General features: G+C 46.0%; 2 protein-coding genes across 2 annotated transcripts; one reads left to right on the forward strand and one right to left on the reverse strand.

The window, feature by feature from the left end:
- The first annotated feature begins 1,103 nt into the window (after positions 1-1,103).
- On the forward strand, positions 1,104-10,239 carry LOC136550281 (B3 domain-containing protein Os07g0563300-like). Its single transcript, XM_066541801.1, is given in 13 exon segments — positions 1,104-1,580; positions 1,884-1,965; positions 2,061-2,162; positions 2,615-3,177; positions 3,179-3,454; positions 3,559-3,655; positions 4,121-4,295; positions 4,665-4,741; positions 5,359-5,754; positions 5,938-5,987; positions 6,251-6,364; positions 8,382-8,449; positions 9,364-10,239. Coding segments are annotated over 13 exon segments (2,934 nt in total). The 5' UTR covers positions 1,104-1,200; the 3' UTR covers positions 9,918-10,239.
- A 223-nt stretch (positions 10,240-10,462) lies between these two features.
- LOC136549050 (uncharacterized) lies at positions 10,463-19,583 on the reverse strand. The gene is made up of 4 exons (XM_066540361.1): positions 19,455-19,583; positions 17,899-18,058; positions 12,026-12,508; positions 10,463-11,845 (listed from the first exon to the last, which is right to left on the reverse strand). The coding sequence occupies exons 1-4, from the start codon at positions 19,581-19,583 to the stop codon at positions 11,430-11,432; spliced, it is 1,188 nt and encodes a 395-aa protein (XP_066396458.1). The 3' UTR covers positions 10,463-11,429.
- Between the last annotated feature and the right edge of the window lie 724 nt (positions 19,584-20,307).

The following is a 20,307-nucleotide window of genomic DNA, read 5'->3' on the forward strand; positions in this document are numbered from 1 at the left end:
TATTTTACAGCCGCATGCAGCCGTGTTAGAACAGGGGGCCCGGGACGACGGGAGGGCTTGGGATTGAACGTGCATGGGTGGATCCAGGCGGGGATTGTTCTATATGGATCCACAGCGGCGTATTCGCCCTGGAGCCGCCATGAATTTTTAGGTAAAGTTCTATTATGTAGGTGGGGCTGAGACTTAAATCGAGCAGCCGTCAGTGCTAATTGACAAGTCTTATAACTTTAAAAAGAAATTGATAAGTCTTATTAGAAGAGGGCATTGTCAAGAAATCTTTTTTTTATTTTCGGTGTTTCGGCGATTTTATTTTATTGACTTAAATGACGGTGATATTAATAATAAGGACCCGTTTGGCAGGGCTTCACTTCACTAGTGAAGTCATTTTTTTTGGCTTCAGCTCCACGAATAGTTCCACCGGTGGAGCTGAAGCGGTTTTGGTAAACCGTTTGGCAAAATAGCTTCCCTGTGAGAACATGTTTTTAGGGGCCTGGAGGAGGAGGAAGCCACTTTTTTTTTTGGCTCCATCCCACCCCAAATCACTGTGAGAGCATGTTTTTAGGGGTTCACAAGTGAAGCTATTTTACTTTATCCCATTTGATAGAAAACGACTCCAAACAACTCCCGATGCCGGTGAAAAAACCCTAATATTTCTATGCATGCACGATTCTCGCGGGGCGAAAGGGGAGATGAAAAAAGCCGCTACGGCGACCCAGACACGTCGCCTACAAGCTGTGGATAATAACAGGATATAAAGTGGTTGGGTTTCTCGGTTGCTCTCGGCGAACAACGCCGTCACGTTGACGATTTAGGTTAGTGTGATGTGATAATAAACCTAGAAGAAAACAGAGCAGGTTTAGTGAACAAAAGGTGCAGACTAGGTTTAGGAACAAAAAGGTAAAGGGAAATGATTCGAATTACGAGTGCAGATATTCGATATACACAGTCCTGGCAGTGGCGTGGTGAGACCTAGGCGAGGCGGTGTACACGTAGCAGCAGCAGCGACGGTAGTAGTACTACTACTGCCGCTGCTTTTCCTGCGGCCCGCTTTAAAAGCCTTCTCCTCACCTCCTCCTCCGTCTCCCGTCTCGTCCTCTGCCCATCGTCGTCTTTCCTATCGCCCCCACGATTCCCACGCCCCCTCCCCAAACCCCCCTCTCGCCTCACAGCGCGGCCGCCGGCTTGGTGTGGCGCCCGACCATGTCGTCCCCGGCGCCGCCACAGCAGGCGCCGACGGCGCAGCCTCCCCCGCCGCCGGCCGCCGCGCCCCCCACCGCTGCGCCCGCCACGGTCGTCTCCGCGACCCCCATCTCGGTGCAGCTGCCGCCTATCCAGCCAAAACCGCCGCCGCCACAGCCGCAGGCGCAGGCGCAGACGCCGCCGGGTCCCGCTTCCGGCCCGCAACCGCCGACGCCGGCGCAGCTCTTGAATCTGGGCCCGCAGCCGCCGCTGTACCGGGGCCCGATCTGCTGGAACTCCTATTGCAAGGACCCCGACCCCAACTCCTTCGGCCGCCGCGGGTGGAAGGTCCGCTCGGGCCCGCCCTACTCCGTGTACGCCGACCTCTGCGGGAGATGCTAGTACGTGCCCTCCCCCCTTAACCACCTTCCTCTCCCTCTCCCCGTCCCTCTCCGCTCAATCGCGCCGTCGGCGAGCCGTCGCGCATGCTCGAATCGTGCCGGGGAAGCTCGCGCCGTCGGGGGCGGATTCGCCTATGGCGCCCACCGGATCTACGTGGAGTGATCGCCACGTCGTTGCGATTTCGCGGGATACGCGGGGGTTTTATGTAAAGTTGGTGTGCTTTGACTTGCGTGCGACTCTTATTCGTGATGCATGCATGCATGTGGCTTACTGCTGCTCTCCGCTCTCTGCTCTGTGGCCAGTTCTCAGTTTGAACAGGGGATATACTGCGAAACGTTCCATTCCGAAGAGGGCGGCTGGAGGAACTGTGAATCCTGCGGGAGGGTACGTGTTTTCTCTTGCATGCTGATTATGCCTACTGGTGGTCACTCTGCTTTTGTACCTGCTGATTGCAAGGGGTTTGTGTTTTGATTGAGCAGAGGGTACATTGTGGCTGCATCGTGTCCATCCACAAGTATCAGCTCCGTGACGCTGGTGGGGTTGACTGCGCCAAGTGTGCTCGGAGCACCCGTGCTGCCATGGTATGTCTTTCAACTGTCAAGAGGATTTACTATTATTGGGGATTGGGGACGATGGGATGGGGGTGTTAAGTGCATGCAACATGAGCCACTTGTACCCATGGCTGCGTGCTGGCTTTTTGAGGTTTCAAACATGCTGCTATTTGGTTGGCAGCATTAGTTAGGTGGATACCTATGTTGATAATATCCTGCTTCTACATGCTAGTGCCATTAATTAACTTGTTTAGTCATGTTAATATGTCAAGGATGTCACATATTTATTGAGACTATGCCAATGCTATTTAGTGAAGCTGACAATTATTTACATTGAGGATGTTGATTTTGCATTTTGAAGAGGCTTCCATAGTTCCATTTATTATATTAACTGAATAGTGGGAGTTTAATCATATGTTCTCTTCAAATTTAGTTCATGTTTTGATCCCTGATTGACCACCATTGGTGCTTGTGCTTCGTAGGCACCACCAAGTCCAGCATGGACTGCCCCTATTCATAGTTCTCAAAATGTATCTGACAGAAGAGACATTCCTGTGAAGAGCTGGAGGCCTCCTTCCGGGCAAATTTCAAGTCAGTGGAGACAGACTAATCTGTGGAGCATGTCCAGTGTACAGTCAGATTTGCAGCAGCGTCTAGCTTTTGAGTTTGATAGGCCTAGTGGTAGTGAAAAGTTACTTCCTGGGCGCACTTTTATTCATGCCCAGGAAAGGAAATTTGATGACATGCATGACAGACCAACAACTCCTGCGGGCATGAACCACATTATGAGGGAGAGAGATCCCAATGGGCACGGTCAGCCCACCAATATGGATCCAGCATACTCTTATACCCTCTATCACAGAGATGGATCACATCCAAATAATCTTCATGATCCTAGCCACCATGGTGGAGAAAACGACTCTTTGTCTTCCAGGAAAGTGGCGATGCCAGAAGCTTCTACAAGTGCAGATGCTGGCTTCAAGCTTGATTCACATCATCCGTCTAATTTAAAGGATGATCCACCATCCCTTTCAGTTGGACTGGCATTCTAGTTTTGCATCACAGAATGGACAGAAAGACCATATCAGAATTGCACCTACTCAGCAGCAAGCACAAATGGCTTCCTCCTCATTGCAGAAACAATTCTATTCTCACACTGTAACTGGATATAATGAATTCCAAGCACAATTGCGCAATGGAAGACCCAGAATGGATGCAAAGGCGAGATCACAGTTACTTCCCCGCTATTGGCCTAGAATAACAGATCAAGAGCTACAGCACTTATCTAGCGAGTATCCGACATATTCTACTTACATTAATGAGTAATTTTCCTTAAAGATATTACTTTCTCTAGTCATAATTCTCAACTTTCATAGACATGTTATTTATTTGAATTCTATTGAGTTTTCCCTTAACTTTCAAACAGTTCAAATTCTGTTATTACTCCTTTGTTTGAAAAGATGTTGAGTGCTAGTGATGCTGGGCGGATTGGTCGTTTAGTTTTGCCAAAGAAGTGTGCTGAGGTGAGTTATTAATTTGATTGCCATTTTTTTATTTTGAAAATTCCCTGTGATTATCCTATGGCGTATTGTTATTGAGCATGGAAAATTGCCTTCTTTTGCTACTAGTTTGTTTGTATATTGATGTGTGTTTTTTAATAAAAAAATAGGTTTGCCATATATCTTGTGCCATGTCAGAAAGTTTAGTTTTTTGAACCTATGAGCTAAAATTTATCTTTGTTTGTTATCCTGGGCCATGACATAAATTGTTAATAGTTATTGAATTAAATTTTGTCAGATGCATGACTAAATCGCATAGTATCTATAGAAAGCAGCACTTGTCTAAGATAACTCTGTTGGGAGTTCTTTTCGTGGGGTACAATCATATTATACACTAATTAAAGCAGTACTTGGTTAAGGTTTTTTTTTTTTTTTTTGTGTGCCTTATCCCAAAAAAGTTCCCTAATGGGAAAAGAACATTTTGGACAGGCATACTTCCCTCCGATCTCCCAACCTGAAGGGCTCCCTTTAAAGGTTCAGGATGCCAGTGGTAAAGAATGGATATTCCAATTCCGTTTCTGGCCAAATAACAATAGCAGGATGTATGTATTGGAGGGTGTCACACCTTGCATTCAGGCAATGCAGTTACAAGCAGGCGACACAGGTACATATCTTTTCTTAGACAAATAGATACTGTAGTAGGTACTAGGTAGTATATAGTGTCACATACATAAACAAAATGTCTTCCTTCCATTACTTGGGGTTCAGCTTGCCCATTTTAGAGGCACATGTCTAAATTGTTCTCTTGTACACGAGATGAGATAAACATTTGTTTTAGTTATGTATTCCCATCACACTGCATGTCTTAAATATAAATATGTTACCTGACTGATCTTTTGCTGCAATGCTAATCTTTTTACTGTATGATCTTCCAAGTATGTTTTGCTTTATCTTTCCATACTTCTATTGTTATCCTTGTAGTTATCACGTTTTTCTAGTTTTATTAACCCTATGCTATTTTTTTTTTCTGTAGTAACCTTCAGTCGAATAGATCCAGAAGGGAAATTGATCATGGGCTTCAGGAAGGCAACTAATAATTCTTCTGAACATGTATGCACATTGAAATACTTAGTTACATCTGATTGTTCCTCCAAAATAAAAAGGGCTTTAAAAAATTAAACCTCTAGCACATTGATTGCACACACTTATACTGTTTTTGAACTGACAAGTCAGATGCATCGAATTTTATAAGTGTTTGCTTATGCCAGATGAAATATTATTTTATTGTCCATACCTGTTTAATCTTTGCAATTGGTTTGTATGCTGTATCTCTACTATTCTAATTTCAAGATTCAAGTTCCCCTATGATTCCAGAAGATTTTTTTTGTCAATTGGAAACAGATAGTAATAGAAAAGATTGTTCTGAATTGTTTCCTAAGCAAATTTATACCCTACTATATGGTGGTTATACATTCCTGATTACTAAATTTATTGTTTCTGTAATGTTCTTGTGCAGTTCTTTTCCCTTCAATGGTGGTTACACATTCCTGATTGCTAAATTTATTTTTTCTGCAATATTCTTGAGCTTCCCTTCAATTTCGAATACATGCTGTATTACAATGGCAGATATTTTTAAAAAAACTGACCCCTTCAACTATATTAGTTGACTACAGGCTGTTAAAGTTTTAATCTAAAAATAATTTTTGTCCATTGTCTCATTTTAACAGGAGCAAATTACAAAGCCTGCCAATGGTGCCCCAGCAACTTCAGAAGCAAATGGTAAAGTTTCTGGTCCAGATTCCAGTCCAAATGCTGCAGTTTCCCGTCAAAACAAGTTCAACACAGAGACCAAAGGTTCTAGTCCTGTGGAACAAGCCACTGCATCGAAAATGGATAGGGATGGATTAACACAGAAGGAAGGGCCAGGAACTGCTAGTTCTTCCCCAGGTTCTGTCAAGAGAAAAACAACTAATCTTGGCCAAAAGAATAAAAGATTACGGATGGATAATGAGGAATCAATGGAGTTGAAGATAACATGGGAGGAAGCTCAAGAATTGCTTCGCCCTCCTCCTAAGGCCCCGTCCATTGTTATTGTTGATGGTCATGAGTTCGAGGAATATGAGGTATAACAATTCTTTCAACACTTTACTTACTGTGGATTTGCATCCTGAAATTGAAACTTGTTTCTGAGAATCTGTCTCAAGGACAATATTTGCATGCTTGGCTTCTTTTGCTGTTTATTCTTACTGCTTAATACAGAAGAATAAAGCACACATGTTTCTGTATTGAAATTCTGTGTTTTTTAGGAGCCACCGATACTTGGAAGGAAGACTTACTTTGCACCAGATAAATCAGGGTATTTTTTTTTGAACTCAAAAGCTTCTAAGTGTGACTTTTCTATTAATCTAAAATGGGTGTGATGAACGTTAACTGCTTTTGTTGATGTTCATGCTAATACCATTTGTTTTCCTCACCATACGTATCAAGCTATCTTCTATTTGTTTGTGTTTTTACATAGAAAGTGGTTCAAATTCAATGTGTAATAGCTGTTAATGCTTCCTAGATATGAGTTATGAAGTGAATCAGTGGCACTAATTTAAATTAACAACACTTTAACAGTTCGAACCATCAATGGGCCCAATGTGAGGATTGTTCCAAATGGAGGAAACTCCCAATAGATGCCCTGTTGCCCTCCAAATGGACCTGCTCTGACAATAAATGGGATCCAGAAAGGTGATCTTCTCTCATTGTTCCTTTAAGACAATTTGTGCCCATTTTATTTTTTGTGGCATATGAAAACATGATGAATCATATTTGCATCCATGGGTCCCACAAGGCAGCAAAGTATTTTTTTCCGTTCAAAGCATTTCATTCAAAGTGGTGTACTTGGAAATAAATCTTAACCCAAAAGCCAGTCTGGTGATCTGGTCTTTATGTATATGCTGTATTGATTGTAATAATAATTTTATTCCATGTACGTGTAATCAAAATCTGTAGCAAAATGTTAGACAAAGAATCACTTGATATTGTTTAATCTGAATTCTGAAGCTTGCTATATAAAAAGAGGCATCACATAGAATTTCATCATTGAACATGTTCTATGAAGTATATGATGCCTGTAGCCTCGTATGTACTACATAATCCAGTTGCACATGTACTAGATAGAATGTCTGTTCAGAACACCACATTACAGTTTTCACTGACTTGATGCAACTATACTTGCATGTGCACATATATTTTATTCCTTCAAAATTAATCCCACCTATATGTTCAAGAACTCTCTTGTCCAGCAAATGTTTTCTCTAATCCATAGAATACAATTCATGGATATGTTATATTTGATTATAAGCTGCTGAATTCGTGTAAGTTTTGAAGTATCACCTATGTACCTTGCAGTAGTAAGGTGTGACTTTTTTCTTGTTTACTTCAACCATATGATAGCACCTAGTCAGTATTCTTTTATGTGATTATTTATGCATAGGGACACATTAGTTTGCACCCAGTGCTAAACACATTACATCAATCAGTTCAGTTCCCAGACTAGTTTTACCTAGCCGCCTGCACGAGCGAGCTCACTTTGCCAGCTCGGGTGAGCTAAAATCGCTCTCCCACCATAGCAAGCAAAAAGCTTGCTAGCGTAGACTCCAAGGACGACTTGCCTGGAATCCAAAGACCTTCCTTCGGTCACCTAGCTTAGGTCAAGGCGAGGCAAGGATTCATCCAAGAACCAAACGTTAGATGCATTTTTCTGTGATGGATTTGGAAAATTTTATGCGAGTCTGTATGTAAAGTGCATGCTGAAGAATGCTGATAGCTTTCTATGAATGAGTAAACCTAGGATTAAAGTATCACTATTGAAATTGAGCACTGGAGCTGCTTAGGATTGTATGGAATTATTTCCGTTAGATGCATTTTTCTGTGATGGATTTGGAAAATTTTTATGCGAGTCTGTATGTAAAGTGCATGCTGAAGAATGCTGATAGCTTTCTATGAATGAGTAAACCTAGGATTAAAGTATCACTATTGAAATTGAGCACTGGAGCTGCTTAGGATTGTACTGGAATTATTATTTCCAGCTGTTAAACTGTGTTTAGCACTGGGTGGAAAGTATTAATTTTGTTTCTCGGGTGTTCTAGAAGATATGCATGTATGGTGATATGCTAATTACTCCCTCTATCCCAGAAAAATTGATGGTCTAGGATTAAAAAAAATGTCCAAAAAGAACTTGATGTTTTACCTCTTGGACAATAGGTTTGACCATATCAGTTTGAGATTGCAGTCATGTTTATCTTCAATAAATAGGGGTATATGGGTAATTTCCTTAGAGCATTAATCTGTCCTAAAAATTCTATATCTATATGGTAACAGAATTGCATGACCTTTCTATATTAAATAGGCAACATAACTGAAAACTGGACATGTTTTTAAAAATAATAGTGTTTTCCCCCCATCATGAGAACATCATACACAATTGTGACAACCATGTATCTAAATGAGCAGTTAGTTGTATGTTATGTCAAGACAGCTAAATATTCTCCCTCCCTTCCAAATTATAAGCTGTTTTGGCTTTTTTAGATACATAGTTTTTGTTATGTATACACTATGTCTAGATACAAAGTAAAACGACATATCTAGAAAAGCCAAAACGTCTTATAATTTGGAACGGATGGAGTAGTTATTTTGCTAACTGCTTGGTTTACTCATCACTACATCTTAGTTATTCAGTTAAACACCTGTATTTTTTTTCTAGGTCTTCTTGCGAACCTGCACAGGAAATAAGTATGGAGGAGCTTGCAGAACTCATTCCTATAAAACATGGTATGGTACACATGCCCTCTGTAGATTTTATATATGCTTCTGTAGAATTAGCATTTTCATTAGTGTCTCTTTCCAAATAAAAATGCCAAAGATGCATTTCAGACAGAAAAAGTGGATCGATCCACTATGAACTTTGTACTCTGCATAGAGCTGTAACACAAGAAAAAGTTTAGACCATGAAAGATGGCTGATCGCTACTGGTAACGAGGCATGCCACAGTCCTAGTGCATGCTATAGCTAGGTACTTAGCTGCATTAAAAGGAAATCCAAGCTCATCTTGTGTTTTCAGAAAAATGCATGGTGGAGCTTGCCCAACCCATTACATAATGGGCTATGTTTGTTTTCGTTCTATTGGGTCCTTTTGTTGGTAGCGGTATTGGGATTTCTTGCATTGTAGTTCCTCTGTAATATGTGGTGTTTAGGACAAGCTAGCTAGTCAAAGAATGCACTAATCAGCTTGTCCTAAAGGTCACATATTTAGAAATGAAGGGAGTGGGAGTCATGCATTTTAAAGGTAGGCCCAATTTGCATAACATCCCTTCATTATTCTATGTAAGATAGTTTGTGTGATGTCTACTACCCCGTTCCAAATTGCAAGTCGTTCTGGCTTTTACATAGCTTCTGCTACATACCTCGATATACATTATGTTTAGATACGTAGTAAAGCCTACTTCGTTTGTGTAATGTCTGCTACTATGTAAGATAGTGGTATGTCTACTAGCTTCTGCTACATACCTAGATATACACTATGTAAGATAGTTTGTGTAATGTCTACTACTCCGTTCCAATTTGCTACAAACCATTATGTTTAGATACGTAGTAAGCCAAAATGACTTACAATTTGGAACGGAGTATGTTCGAAGTTTCATTTACCTGTACGATAATCTATAACTGTATTTAATGGTTTGTTGTAGCCAAAAAGCCCAAATTGAGGATGGAATCTGATGCTATTGATGCTTCAGATGGGCTGGACACACTTGCAAACCTTGCAATTCTTGGCGAAGGTGAAGCTCTTCCTTCGCAGCCAACAACAAAACATCCTCGTCATCGTCCCGGCTGTTCATGCATCGTTTGCATCCAACCGCCAAGCGGGAAGGGTCCAAAGCACAAGCAGACATGCACCTGTAACGTTTGTATGACAGTTCGCCGCCGCTTCAGGACGCTCATGCTTCGACGTGAGAAGAAGGCGGCAACAGATACGCCTCGCAAGAAAGAGACTGGCCAATCCAGTGAGAAGGTCACACAAGCTGTGTCCGTCCCGCCAATAGCCAGTGCCACTGCAACCACCAGCTCCCCTCGGAAAGCAGATGGAATTGCCGATGGGCCCGAAGACATGGCCGTGGATCACAAGGTGACATCCTCTCCCGTCAAGAACCATATTGACCTGAACATCCAACCTGATCGGGATGATGAGCAATCACCAAAATCTGGTGCGGCTGGTTTGTTGAGCCGAGACAATCCAAGTTAAGAGAGTGGATCGTGTGGATTGCCTGATCATTCCGGTGAGTCGACATAGATAACCGATCGAACCTATCCTTCCGAATGTCTATACCCATTTTTTAAGAAGGATGTGGCGTGAGCCGTGAGGTGTTAGTGTAGCTGTTACCTGTTACCTTCCCATACCATAGAGCCGGTTTCCTTTTTCCCTCAGACTCCAGTGGTAATGTTTATCGTGTATACCATAGGGCAGGATACCCGTAGGTGTTGCATGGGGCCTTGCATACCCCTGTATGCATGTATGTATTGCAAGACTAGCTCGTTTCGGCTGAATGTAAACCATAAGTTGCTAATGTACCCTGCACATATTTCTCCCGGAGTTGGCAGGAATTGCCACATTCGTATGTGTGTTCAGGATGAATGAGCTTTGTCTTCGAGTTTGCTCCATTGTTTATGTAAGAATGATTTATGACAGGGATGCCATTTGCTGGCTGCCTGTAAAGATTCGCGTCTAATGGGGTGATTGGTTGCCCTGCTCGCGCTGTCTGGAGCCCCATCCGGCACCGAATGGTGCACTGTGGTGGTTCCCCTCCTCGTATGTTTTGCCTGTTTCGTTCCATTCATCCGTCCTCCTCTATCCCCTACGTCTCTGTCTTCTCAATTTCACATTCCCTCATGAGCTGGGATGGCTTCATACACGCATGGTGCAGAAGTCATGTGTCAGACATTTAAAACTTTGATGCATGTATGCAACCAAATACGATCTTATCTTGTACTGAACCAACGACAAAGACAACCAAACATAGCAAAGTGCATAGTGTCATCATCATGGCTGGAAAGAACTCCATCCCGACTCGCTGACCCTTGTGCAACCCAATCACCCCTAAAGTAGACTAAACGAGCAGCGCCAGTCCGCCACACCGGTACGCGTGTTTTCGGTCAGCAGAGTAGACTGGGATAACACCACGGTTTGCGCAAACTTCAGGAAAATATCCTAACCAGACTGGTTAAACCAGTATACTTCAAAAATCAAAATACATGGCCCGTGGCTGAATGACGCGATTACGGCCCAAGTGCGACGTTAGTTGGTGAACCGATTGCGTTGTGTGAGGTCAGGTCAACTCAGATGGCCAAATCCTCCCCCCTCCAGTGCAGGACTGCAGGCGACTGTGGGACAGAACCTGCTCTTGCCGGGCAGTAGGAGGTCCGCGTCCGCGCTGATTGCACAAGTGTAAGAACAACGCAGAATGAGCAAAGAACCAACGAAATGGGATGCGATGAGCAGCAACTGAGAGTACCCAAAACGAATTTTGGGGATGTTCAGGGCATCAGTAACCAGCACCTGTCACTGCTACCAAGTACGATCGAACATGTCCTTTCTCTTGTGCAAAATCTATCACTATCCCTTGTTACTTGACAAAACCATTTACGTTACCTGACAAAACCATATCTTACAGAGACCAAGAACCAAAATCGATGACGATCACGGAACAAAAAACCAGAACCCTTCTTGCGAGGCGCAGCTATATTTGCAGCAAGTCTTTCAGTAACGGCTGCCCCTGCCAAGCATGTCGTTGTAGTGCTTGAGCGACTCCTGCCGCTGCAGCCGCATCTCCATGTTGAACTTGTGGATGAACGCCTCCACGCGGCGGTTCAGCTCGTCCTGCCCCAGCGACGGCTCCCGCCGCACCGGCGCGGGAGGCACCGCCTTGCTCCTTCCGGCGCCACCGTCGTTGAAAGCCTCGGCCTTCCGCATCGCCGCCCCCGCCGGGGCGACGGCCGCTGGATCGACCTCCCCGCTGCTGCCGCCGCCGGACGGACGTCGCCCAGGGCGGGTGTCCCAGGTGTCGGACTTGTGATGCCGAGCTAGCGGCGGGCCCCGGCCCTCCGTGATGGCCTTCCACGTGCTCTCCAGCGTGTCCTCCTTCCGCGGCCGCGCTACGCGCAGAGCCCGGCTACCTGCAATGCCCAGAATTCCAGTTGGTACCAAACGAACAAACATTTGTATCTATATCTTCGTTGAATTCGACAAAAAAAAGGGCGCAATTCCTAGTAGAAAACATAATTGCCAAAGCTTAAGCTTCCGAAGACTTTTCAATCGTGCTGAGGATTGCAAAAGTGCCTGACCAACGTTGTTACCTTCGGGGCTTGGTTTGGCCGCCTTCCTGCTGAACCTCGCCGAGACCAGCGGCTTCTCCCTGGAGTTGGTCAGGTCCGCGAACGGCGGCACCTCAGTAGTCTCCACATCTGCCGCCACCCCCGGCTGCGCGCCCCTCCGACGCGGCGTCCAGGTCGACCTCGAAATCGAAAAGTCCTCGTCCACCTCGTCTTCCGGCGCCACCGCTACAGTGTGGATCTCCACCACAGGCTCCTTGAAAGCAGCGACCTCCGCGGCCTTCACTGCCACCACGGGCACCTGCAACGCAACCGCCTGCTGGATCCCATCCTGCACCATCTCCTCGCCCGCTACTCCTCCTCCTCCGATGGCGTCGGCGGCATACGAAGGGGCCGGCGGACGTCCGCCGCCGCCGCCGCCGGGCTGGAAGCGCGACGAGGCGGCGATGGAGATGATGATGGCGTTGATGACGAGGTACAGGTACGGCGGAGTGAGCCAGGTGGTGGCTGTTGATTTTCAGTGGATCAACTAGAGTAGATCTAGGCCGGTGAACTCATAGAACCGTGAAAGCACATGCACATTTAGACCTAGAATACTACACCGAGAGGGAGATAGGGGAGAGAGAGGGCTGGTGATGAACCTGAGCCTCCAGATGATGTCGCGGTTGTGCTAGCCATCGCGGGTTCGGTGATGGAGGCAGCACACGGGCAGCGACGGGTGGAGTAGAGGTTGCACGGACGTCGATGCAGTGAGGTCGGGCGTAGCAGTGGCGACGGCGAGGATCAGCGGAGCTTCCCGTCGCTGGCTGCGCGCCCTCGTAGATCGGTCTAGGGTTTTGTCGGTGGGTTTGCGGCTCACGGCGAACCTCGTACTTTGAGCCGCCGGCCCCCACCTCTCTATATAGCGCAGTGCGACGGGGGCCCACCAACCATGTAGGGTTGGGCGCCCCCGATCAGGGCGCGAGACCAAGGCCCAATAGGCCGTTGGGCCTACTGGTCAAGAGATCAATCTAACATTCTCCCCCTTGATCTCACTATTACTTTTATCTTTAAACTTTAAACTTCAATCCTTTAAACCTTACTCATTTCTTCACAGATGATGCATAGAGCATGTTTCATCGTCTCGGTCAATCGCCGATAGATTTGACAGCTACAATGCACGTCTCTGATCTGAAATAGTTACTTTAACTTTTGGGCCCTTTATAGTCCAGGAATTATAGGCTTTCCCTTAAACCCATGCCGGCTACATGTTCTCTGAACACGTTGGGTGGTAAGCCTTTTGTAAGCGGATCCGCGAGCATCTTTTCGGTACTTATATGCTCAAGACTTATCATCTGATCCCGGACTTTATCCTTCACAACATAATACTTTATGTCAATGTGTTTGGCAGCACCACTTGATCTATTGTTGTGAGCATACTGTACTGCTGGATTATTATCGCAGTATAATTTCAGTGGTCTATTGATGTCGTCAACCACCTTCAAACCGGGTATGAACTTCTTTAGCCAGTTCACCTGCCCCGTTGCCTCATAACATGCTACAAACTCGGCATACATTGTGGACGATGTAGTGACGGTTTGCTTTGAGCTTTTCCATGAAATAGCTCCCCCTGCGAGAGTAAACACATATCCAGACGTGGATTTTCTATTATCTCCCGCATAATCAGAATCTGAATATCCCACTATATGGAGTGAATCAGATCTTCTATACGTCATCATGAGGCCTTTCGTTCCTTGCAAATAACGCAAGACTTTCTTTACCAATTTCTAATGTTCTATTCCAGGATTGCTCTGGAATCTGCCAAGTAACCCGGTAACAAATGCCAAGTCAGGGCGCGTACACACTTGAGCATATTGCAAGCTTCCGACAGCTGAAGCATATGGAACCACTTTCATTTGATCGATCTCATATTGGTTCCTGGGGCATTGAAAATCCCCATATCTGTCGCCCTTGACTATAGGAGCAGGTGAGGAACTACATTTGTGCATACTAAATTTCTTTAAGACTTTTTCTATGTATGCCTTTTGTGACAGTCCTAATACCCCTTTACTTCTATCTCGATGAATCTCGATCCCTAGAACGAACGAAGCTTCACCAAGATCTTTCATATCAAACTTTGAGGACAAAAACTTCTTTGTTTCCAGTAGTAGACTGACATCACTACTAGCAAGTAAGATATCATCCACATACAGGACAAGGAAGATAAACTTCCCATTCTTAAACTTTGCGTAGACACAATTGTCCTCAACATTATCTTTAAACCCAAAATTCTTTATTGTCTGATCAAACTTCAAGTACCACTGTCTTGAAGCTTGTTTTAATCCATAAATAGATTTCTTTAGGCGGCATCCCAAACGTTCTTTTCCTTCTATGACAAAACCTTTCGGTTGTGCCATGTAAACATTTTCCTCTAAGTCTCCGTTGAGAAATGCCGTCTTTACATCCATCTGGTGTAATTCCAAATCGTAATGTGCCGCTAATGCCATTATGATTCTGAAGGAATCCTTACATGAGACTGGAGAAAAGGTCTCATTGTAATCAATCCCTTCTCTTTGTGTAAAGCCTTTTGCCACAAGTCGGGCTTTATATCTCTCTATATTCCCTTGAGAGTCAAGTTTTGTTTTGTAGACCCATTTACAGCCTACTGTTTTGGCTCCTTTAGGAATTATCTCCAAATCCCAAACTTTATTTGCATTCATTGATCTCATCTCATCTTCCATGGCCTCAAGCCACTTTGATGAATGGTCACTTTTCATGGCTTCTTCAAATGAGGTGGGATCATCCTCCATTTGAAATTCTTCAGTGTTGTACACTTCATAATCAGCAGGAATAGCTGATTTTCTAACTCTTTGAGACCTTCTAGGGGCCTCCTCAATTGGCACATTTTCTGTTTGAGGCTGTTGTTGCTCCCCCTCATGTGTGGCAATAGGTTCTATAGGATCCTGAGCCACAGGTTCCTCATCATCATTCATTGTTGCCACAGGCGGGATAACAACAGGTGCTGGCACCACAGTGTCTTGTCCTGTTGGTGCAGCAACAGCAGGTAGTGAGAAAAATGGCTCATGAATGATCGGAGTGGGTGCAAACACCCGCTTCTCTTCAAGGTCAATTTCTCGAGCTACCATGCTTCCCCTTATCATTTCATCCTCTAGGAAGACAGCGTGTCTCGTTTCCACAAACTTTGTATGTCTGTTAGGACAGTAGAAACGAAAACCTTTTGACTTTTCTGGGTAGCCAATGAAATGACAACTCACTGTTTTGGGATCTAGCTTCCCAATGTTTGGGTTAAAAACTTTAGCCTCAGCAGGGCTCCCCCACACACGCAAGTGGTTAAGCGAGGGTACTCTTCCTGTCCATAACTCATACGGTGTTTTGGGCACCGACTTACTTGGTACTCTATTGAGAATATGAATGGCGGTTTTTAACGCCTCCATCCACAGACTCGTGGGTAAAGTGGAGTAACTTATCATACTACGCACCATATCCATCAGGGTACGGTTACGCCTTTCAGCTACTCCATTCTGCTGAGGTTCGCCCGGTGTTGAATACTGGGCGACTATACCATTCTCCTGTAAGAACCTTGCAAAAGGTCCAGGAACTTGTCCATATGGGGTATGCCGACCGTAGTACTCTCCTCCACGGTCAGACCTGACTATCTTAATCTTTAAATCATGCTGATTTTCAACTTCTACTTTAAATATTTTAAATTTATCCAACGCTTCTGTTCTTTCTTTAATTGGATAAATGTAGCCAAACCGAGAGTAATCGTCTGTGAATGTTATGAATGAATCATAACCATCCACACTTTTCACAGGAAAAGGACCACATATGTCTGTGTGAATAATCTGTAGAATTCCTGTGCTTCGTTTGGCATCTTTCTTAATTTTCTTTACATACTTTCCTTTTATGCAATCTCTACATTGTTCTAACTCTGAGAGCTCTAATGGAGGAAGAATATCATTCTTAACTAGTCTTTCTATTCTCCCCCTCGAAATATGGCCTAAACGACAGTGCCATAATTTCGACAACGCATCTTGAGCTCTCTTTCGTTTTCTATTTCCATTGTTCGATGAGGATACATTTTCATTCACATCACATACGGAATTAACATTTTCACGAAGTGATAACAAATAAAGCTCGTCTTGTCGGAAGGCAAGACCAATACATTTATTATTAAACAATATCTGACATTTGCCATTTCCAAAGTGGCAATCATAACCATCATGGTCCAACTTTGAAACACTAATCAAATTTCTTTGCAAAGAAGGTACATAAAGAACATCTCTAAGAATAATTATGAAGCCATCAGCAAGCTCTAATGGAAGATCACCAACGGCCTCAACATCTGCTTGTTCTCCATTTGCGACTTTAATGAAACTTTCGCTTCTTTGCAAAGTTCTCATCGAACGGAATCCCTGTAATGAATTAGCAACATGAATAGTTGCACCTGAATCAATCCACCAAGTAGATTTTGAAAACTTTACATACAAGGATTCATTTACGAACGTAATAATGTTCTCACCTTTATTCTTCATAATCATCTTTAAGAAATCAGGACAATTCCTTTTATAATGTCCTGTCTTCTTGCAGTGGAGACACTGGTCTTTAGCCACTGGGAATTGCTGGTTCTGAGACTGTTGCATGGGACCTTTTCTAGATGATTTGGAGGAAGAACTGTTATTATAGTTCTTTTTCTTATCTTTTAGGTAGTTCACAGAACCACCTTGTGAAACTTTTATTCTTTCCTCCTCCTGCACACACATGGCTATGAGCTTTTCCAAATCCCATTTTTCAGGCTGTATGTTGTAGTTAACAACAAATGTGTCAAATTCTTTGGGCAAAGAAGCAAAAATCAAATGAATAAGAAACTCATCCTTGAGTGCCAAATCCATTGGTTTGAGCTTAGATGCCAGATTGCTCATTCTCAGTATGTGCTCTCTAATGCCACTGCCGCCACCAGAGTACCTTTCTGTGACCAGCTGCTTGATCAGCTGGGTTGCATATGTCTTTGAAGAGCCAGTGAACTGACTCTTTATTCTGTCTAGGTACTCTGTGACCGTGTCACAGTCTGGAATTGAGCCCACAATAGCAGGCTCAATTGTGTTCTTTATCACTGCCAGACACTTCTTGTTGGCAGTGACCCATTTCCTATGCTCAAGGTCATAGGACATCTTTACGGGAGCAAAATCCCGCTCTCTGTTCTGCCATGCAGCATCAGTCTCATCTGTCTCCCTCACCGGTGCCACAGGTTCTTTAGGGCACGGTGTGGTGACAACCCAGTCCACCTCAGCGAGGATAAAGGCCAGGTCTATCTTTTTCTTTCACTCAATATAGTTATCACCTTTTAGAGTGGGGATTTCTTTGATACAACTCATCAAGTTGTATCCTCCTGAAAACATAATTCAAATAGGGTGAGAACAGAAATAACGACAATAATTGCATGCCTTAGTTTAACGTTGGTCAAAATTAAAACATACAATTATTTTCTACACTAATTCTACATCACCGTTGGGCAGAAATAGAATTAATGTATAACAAAAAACATTATAATATTGTCATTAATCAACGTTGGTCAGAATAATAACAACATTATAATCAATTTAAAACATATCCATTTTCAAAATTAAATTCTCCCGTTGGTTCGAATTTAATAATGAAAATTACATCTTTAAATACGCAGCGGAAACTTTAGCATTTTATAATCTTTTTCCTATTTTCCAGAAGCAAAATTTACTGTTTACTGAACAAAAAATATCGTTGGATAAATTTTGTACAGAAAATTGTCATAAAAATCAATTCAAATCGATCAAACTGTTTTCTGGAAAATAAGAAAAACAAAACTGTTACTTTACTGTTCACTTGGCCATTTCGGCCCAGCCAGCACACGCGCGGCCCACCTTTTCTTCGGCCCATGGCCTTTTTTTTCTCGCGCGCGCGCGCCAGCCAGCACTCCCGGCCCGGCGGCTTGCGACCCAGCCGCGCGCCCCAGCGCTTCCCCGCTATTGCGGCCCAGCCGCGCGCCCCAGCGCTCCCCCGCGCCCAGGCCGCAACCTGGGCCTGGGCCGGGAATTCGGCCGCGCATCCATTCCCGCCTGGGCCTAGAGCCGGCCCGATTGATCGCCACCGTACGTCGCGATCCGACGGTCGTCCGTCGATTTCGCAGGGATAAAAAACCCCGTCGGTCGGCGCCTACCCGAGAAACCCTAGCCTCATTTCTCTGCCTCCCCTTCTCTCTCATTCAACAGCGCAGCTCGGAGAAAAAAAAAACCCGCAGCAGCGGCCGTCCACCGTGGCCGAGGGAGAAGAAGGGCGGCACCGTCCAGCGCCCTCTCGCCGGCGTGCGTGCTCGCCCGAGGCTGAGCACGTCGCCGTCGAGGGGCCGCAGGGTGGTGCCCTGTTGCCGGGACCGCTTGGCGGGGAGCAGCGCGGATCTCGGCCCTGTCCCGCGCGCCGTTCGGGAGCGACGCCGCGGTCTTCTATCCGCGCGGTGGCGATGCCGCCGGCGGTGGGTAAGAGCCCAGGTTGGCTTCTTTTAGGGTTAGGGTTCCTTTTTAGGGTTAGGTTTTGGTTTTTTCCGATTTGAAATCGGTTCCTTTTCTTTTCCCCCGCTCGCCGGCCTGCTCGACGGCGAGGTGACCGAGCCACCCTCTTCCCCTTTCTTTGATTCATTTGTTCGGATTTTTGCCCGATTTGACGATTAGGGTTAGGGTTAGGGTGGAGACGGCACTGTTTTCTTTTCCCCGAATCACCTTCGGGTTTTAGGGTTCGTTCTTTGTAAGAAAAACCGAGCCCTTCTTCTTTTCTCGGATCCGACGGATCGAGTTAGGGTTCAACCGAAAGTCGGGTGACCCCTTTTCTGCTTAGATCCACACTGGATCTAATCAACTTTTCTTTTTCTAATCGGTACCCGTTCTAGATCCACAAGCTAGTATGGCTCTGGTACCATTGTTGATTTTCAGTGGATCAACTAGAGTAGATCTAGGCCGGTGAACTCATAGAACCGTGAAAGCACATGCACATTTAGACCTAGAATACTACACCGAGAGGGAGATAGGGGAGAGAGAGGGCTGGTGATGAACCTGAGCCTCCAGATGATGTCGCGGTTGTGCTAGCCATCGCGGGTTCGGTGATGGAGGCAGCACACGGGCAGCGACGGGTGGAGTAGAGGTTGCACGGACGTCGATGCAGTGAGGTCGGGCGTAGCAGTGGCGACGGCGAGGATCAGCGGAGCTTCCCGTCGCTGGCTGCGCGCCCTCGTAGATCGGTCTAGGGTTTTGTCGGTGGGTTTGCGGCTCACGGCGAACCTCGTACTTTGAGCCGCCGGCCCCCACCTCTCTATATAGCGCAGTGCGACGGGGGCCCACCAACCATGTAGGGTTGGGCGCCCCCGATCAGGGCGCGAGACCAAGGCCCAATAGGCCGTTGGGCCTACTGGTCAAGAGATCAATCTAACAGTGGCCACGGCGCGGGCGCGCGGCAGCTCCTCCGCCACGAACGCCGCCGCGGGGGGGCCCAGGAACCGCACGCCCACGGCCGTCAGCAGCGCCGCCGCCGCCGCCTTCACGGTCAGTGCGTACCCCATCGATCTCCTCCCCGCCGTCTTCTACTTCTCCTCGCCCGCGGTTCCAGCTCCTCCCCCGAACCCAGCACGAGCCAAGCGCCGCGCCCTTGCCGTACCCTCGTCTCCTCGACCGTGTGCGGCGTGCGCGGCAGCTAGCGAAACGGAAGGAAGGGAAGCGAGCGCCGAGCGAGCAGGGAGGTGGGCGTGGTGGGGCGAGGAATTTATAACGAGGGGGGCCGGGCCGATGGCGAGACGCGGGCCATCGGATGAGGCCCGCGTGAACGGTGGGAGATGCGGGTGGTGGCGTACTGGCGTGGTGCAGTGTAGAGCGTCTGCGTGCCTGTGCCTGGGAATGGCTTGCTTCGTTAGAAAGGTCCAGGTCGAGATCAGTGGAGAGAGTGTGACCGTGGGGACGCCAGGGTTTATGGCCGGTGGCGACAGACAAGTGGACGGCGACCTCCCCGGGAGGCAGAGGCTGCGGCTCGAACGCCCACGGGAATTCCGCGCGAGTTTCCCGCATCGGAGGGGGTCGTCCTCGTCCACACGATGGCGTCTGTCCACCGGCCAACGCATTGATCAGACGGCTCGGGACGAGTGAGTGTAGCAGGGTCTCGTTCCGTCGTTCGACAGCGCTGGACCGTGTCATGGCCATTGCATTCGCACAGTTTTGGGCCATGTGGGGTTCATTCACTCCAGCTATCAGCAACCTGTTACCTGTGTGTGTCCCGGACTCTGCAGCCCTGCT

Source organism: Miscanthus floridulus, chromosome 4 (genome assembly GCF_019320115.1).
Source record: "Miscanthus floridulus cultivar M001 chromosome 4, ASM1932011v1, whole genome shotgun sequence".
Lineage (NCBI taxonomy): Eukaryota > Viridiplantae > Streptophyta > Magnoliopsida > Poales > Poaceae > Miscanthus > Miscanthus floridulus.